The sequence below is a fragment of the Otolemur garnettii genome, unplaced genomic scaffold, assembly GCF_000181295.1.
Source record: "Otolemur garnettii isolate 467f Iridium unplaced genomic scaffold, OtoGar3 scaffold00011, whole genome shotgun sequence".
Lineage (NCBI taxonomy): Eukaryota > Metazoa > Chordata > Mammalia > Primates > Galagidae > Otolemur > Otolemur garnettii.
Window position 1 is genome coordinate 8,734,297 of NW_003852406.1, and position 3,414 is coordinate 8,737,710.

Sequence of the window (3,414 nt, forward strand, 5' to 3'; positions counted from 1 at the left end):
AGGCAGGAGACTCGCTTGAGCCCAGGAGTTGGAGGTTGCTGTGAGCATGATGCCATGGCACTCTACTAAGGGGGATATCTTGAAGCTCCGTCTCAAAAAAAAAAAAAAAAAAAAAGTAGTACAGTTTCCAATCTCATTAAGTACAATGGTTTCAATTTTGAGTATTTTTTTCAGAGACTCATTTAATGCTTAAAATTACAATGGACATACTTTTATCAAAGTATTTTAGTTTAATACATAGAATACATTAATTATGAACTGAGATAATAAATAACTCACTGTCCAGCAAAAGGCCTACATCACAAACTATATTTATATTTGTAGAGCAAGAAGACAAGTGCAGACTTGTTTGTGATCTGCAAGCCCAGTAATTTAGAAACTATGATCAACCTGAATGCAAGACCCAGTTGATAATTTTTAAATGTCACATTTCTTTTGAATGTAATTTTACATTCTCATTAGTAATGGTATCAAAGGATGATACAGGAAGTAGTACGAAACTGAGAAGTTCTCAGAACATTATAAGGTGATACAATAATTGGGAACATTTATTGCCTTAAAAAATGTGAAATGAGATAGCTAAGGAATTGCAATCTTATTTAGTAAAGATTATTTAAATTTAATACATACACAGTATTTCCTGGAAGATGGTAATAAAGCTTTCACTTTTTAACATCTTTATCAGTCACCTGATGGATAATATAAATCCAGTCTTGTGGAGCTGGGCATATGAGACTATGTATTGAATATATCCTCTAATATTGTTTATTACCCACTAATACTTATTCTAAAGTCAAATATAACATAAAAACTATTTTTGCAAATAGGACTTCTAAAGTTGAAAATGAAATGGCAGTAAGTGTGCCACTACAATTTTAAAGTAAAAATATAAAATTTGGGGATTAAGGTGTTTGTTGCCCCTTTTTCAAAGCAAGTACCAAAACTGGAGTACACTTCAGAAGTTTTTCTCACGTTAAAGTAAGAACAGTTAGGCTGTAATGGACCTGTAAGTATTATCGTGAAAGATATTAAACAAATAACATGATTTACTAAAAAATGCACTCCACTATCATCATTATTCAAAGACTTAAGCTGTCTATACAACTCACTCATTTTAAAATTATAAACAGAAAATTCTTTTCCCCTTTTATTCTCATAATAAATTAAAACATGCCTTATTGATTCAATAAAATTGAATTTTAAAATTGCCTTGAAAAGAGATTTTAGTCCTTTCCTTTAACTTGATGTCCCACATCTGAATACAAAAAGCACCATGCTTAATTCAATTTAATGACAATCTCAGAGACACTAAGTTACATTACCTTAATAGACCTTAAAAAATAAAACTGGTTTTGTGGACACCTTGATGGAAAGCAGGAAATTAACTATCTCTTTATCTAAATTTCAGCTTTAAAAAAGGGGTCAAGAGTATCCATTGAATAAAGCCTGCTCTCTCTCTCTTTTACACACACACATATACACACACTACAATCACATTTATCTGACCTATTCAAGTTGCCACAACATTACTACTGTCAAAGCCAAAAAAATTCACCTTTAAAATATTTAAACTTCATTTTTAAATTAAAACTGAAAGCTAGGTAGTCAACTGCCAACTATTGTGTAGTATGAAACTACTAAAGCCTGAACTGACCTACTTCATATGAGCATCATGACAACATGGATGCATGCCAAGAAAATAATAAATTACTATATAACAAACCTCAATTTTGTATTTAAAAATTGTCACTTTTTAAATATGTAAATACTGTGCATGCAATGTTAGCTCATTATGTTTGTTTTTAAACTGCAAAATAAAAATAAAGAGTTTTGATATCTTAGAAGTCATATTCAATGACAAGACCTGAAAGATTTCATTTCCACTTTCAAAATGAAGGCCTTTTGTATACTACATTTAATTCTATTTTTAAACTTCTATTGAAAGCAATTTCTTAAAACCAACTTCCAAATATTGCTTTCCATTTTAAAAATAGTGCTACATTTTTAAAAAAAATGTCAGTTATTGAAGAATCCTACAAAACAATGCAAGTTCATGTTTGAAGACTATTTGCAATGGCTTTAACAGAGGATGGACTTAACTCAGTGTACTTAATTATTAAAAGATCACTACCCATCTTTAAGAGCTTAATCTAATGCTGAAATATTGGAAATTTTCATACAAGAATAACAAGAGACATTCAACCTATAGTTTCTTTAAAAAGACACATGAAATGGCAAGGCATTTGAGTCCTCGTTTATTTAAATTTTTAAAAAATTACGATGTAAGCTACTACCTTAAAATATTTTATATTAAAGAAGCACTTTCTTCACAATCAAGGCAAAGAATAAACTCCCGGAAAGGGAAATTTAATATCAGAATAAAGAAAGCAAAAATATCCAGAAATAGTAGTTAACCCAATTGAAAGGGAAAGACACATTAAATTAGGTTTTTGCTGCATATTAATATTCTTATGCACAATGTTCTTTTGGTGAAAATTCACAATACACTTCTTCCTCCCTCTATGACTGTAAAAAGGAGTAAACACATTTCACATTCCCCAGTTTAAATGAACGCTAACATCATGCAATATGACTTAATTTCGATCCATATTCCTCCTACACTAAGGGAAAAACACAAATAATTTGTTTATCTGCACTTCACAATTGAGGAGAGGGTAAAAGCATTTTTTTGGCTGAAAAGACCAGGGGCTCCAGAGTCCTACAAATTATGCACCCGACTCGCGAAACCCACATTCAATGAATGCATCAGCCTCCTCCTCCACTCCCCCTCCCGCCGTCCCCCACCCCCTTTGCAGCAGAAATGTGCCTGGGCTTTTTTACCCCAGCGATGGAGGATCCTCTTACCAGATGGAGTTCTTGATCTTGTGTTGCAGCGCGCTGGCCTCTGTCCCTGGCAGCCCGGGCACAAGGGCTGGCAGGGCCACCCCCGAGTTGGGGGCGCTGGGGGGAAGCTGCTGATGGGCATCAGGCTGCTGTGGTGGCGGCTGTTGTTGTTCCTCTGCCATCGCTGCTGGAGGGGTGGGAGGGAGGGAGGGAAGATGGGGGCGCGGGGAAGGGTGAGGGAAGAGACGGGGAGGGGAGGACGAAGGGGGGAGAGGAGAAAGGGGGAGGGGAGGAGGAGGAGGAGGAGGAAGGAAGCTGGATAAGCTAGGCCTTTACTCCAGGGCTCGAGTGAGTCGCTTTCGCCTGCCGCCTGGGGGACATCACCGGGGAGACCGAGCGGCTCCTCACCGCCGGGGCGCTTCACCGCGGGAGAGGCATGGCGGCGCCCCTCAGCCCCCCGCCGCCGCCGCCGCCTCCTCCCGTCAGCGGCCGGGGCTGGGGGGGATGAGGAGGGGGCGTTTGATGACGAGGTGGGGGGGCCAGGCTCCCCCCAAAATCCAAGGAGGACGG

At 37.9% G+C, this 3,414-nt stretch overlaps 1 protein-coding gene across 1 annotated transcript in view; it reads right to left on the reverse strand.

The window, feature by feature from the left end:
• RFX7 (regulatory factor X7) overlaps positions 1–3,026 on the reverse strand; it is a 142,946-nt gene extending 139,920 nt beyond the window's left edge. Inside the window, exon 1 of the mRNA XM_003784374.2 lies at positions 2,866–3,026. Within this exon, the coding sequence (XP_003784422.1) occupies positions 2,866–3,026 (161 nt within the window). The remainder of the gene's footprint in view (positions 1–2,865) is intronic.
• Between the last annotated feature and the right edge of the window lie 388 nt (positions 3,027–3,414).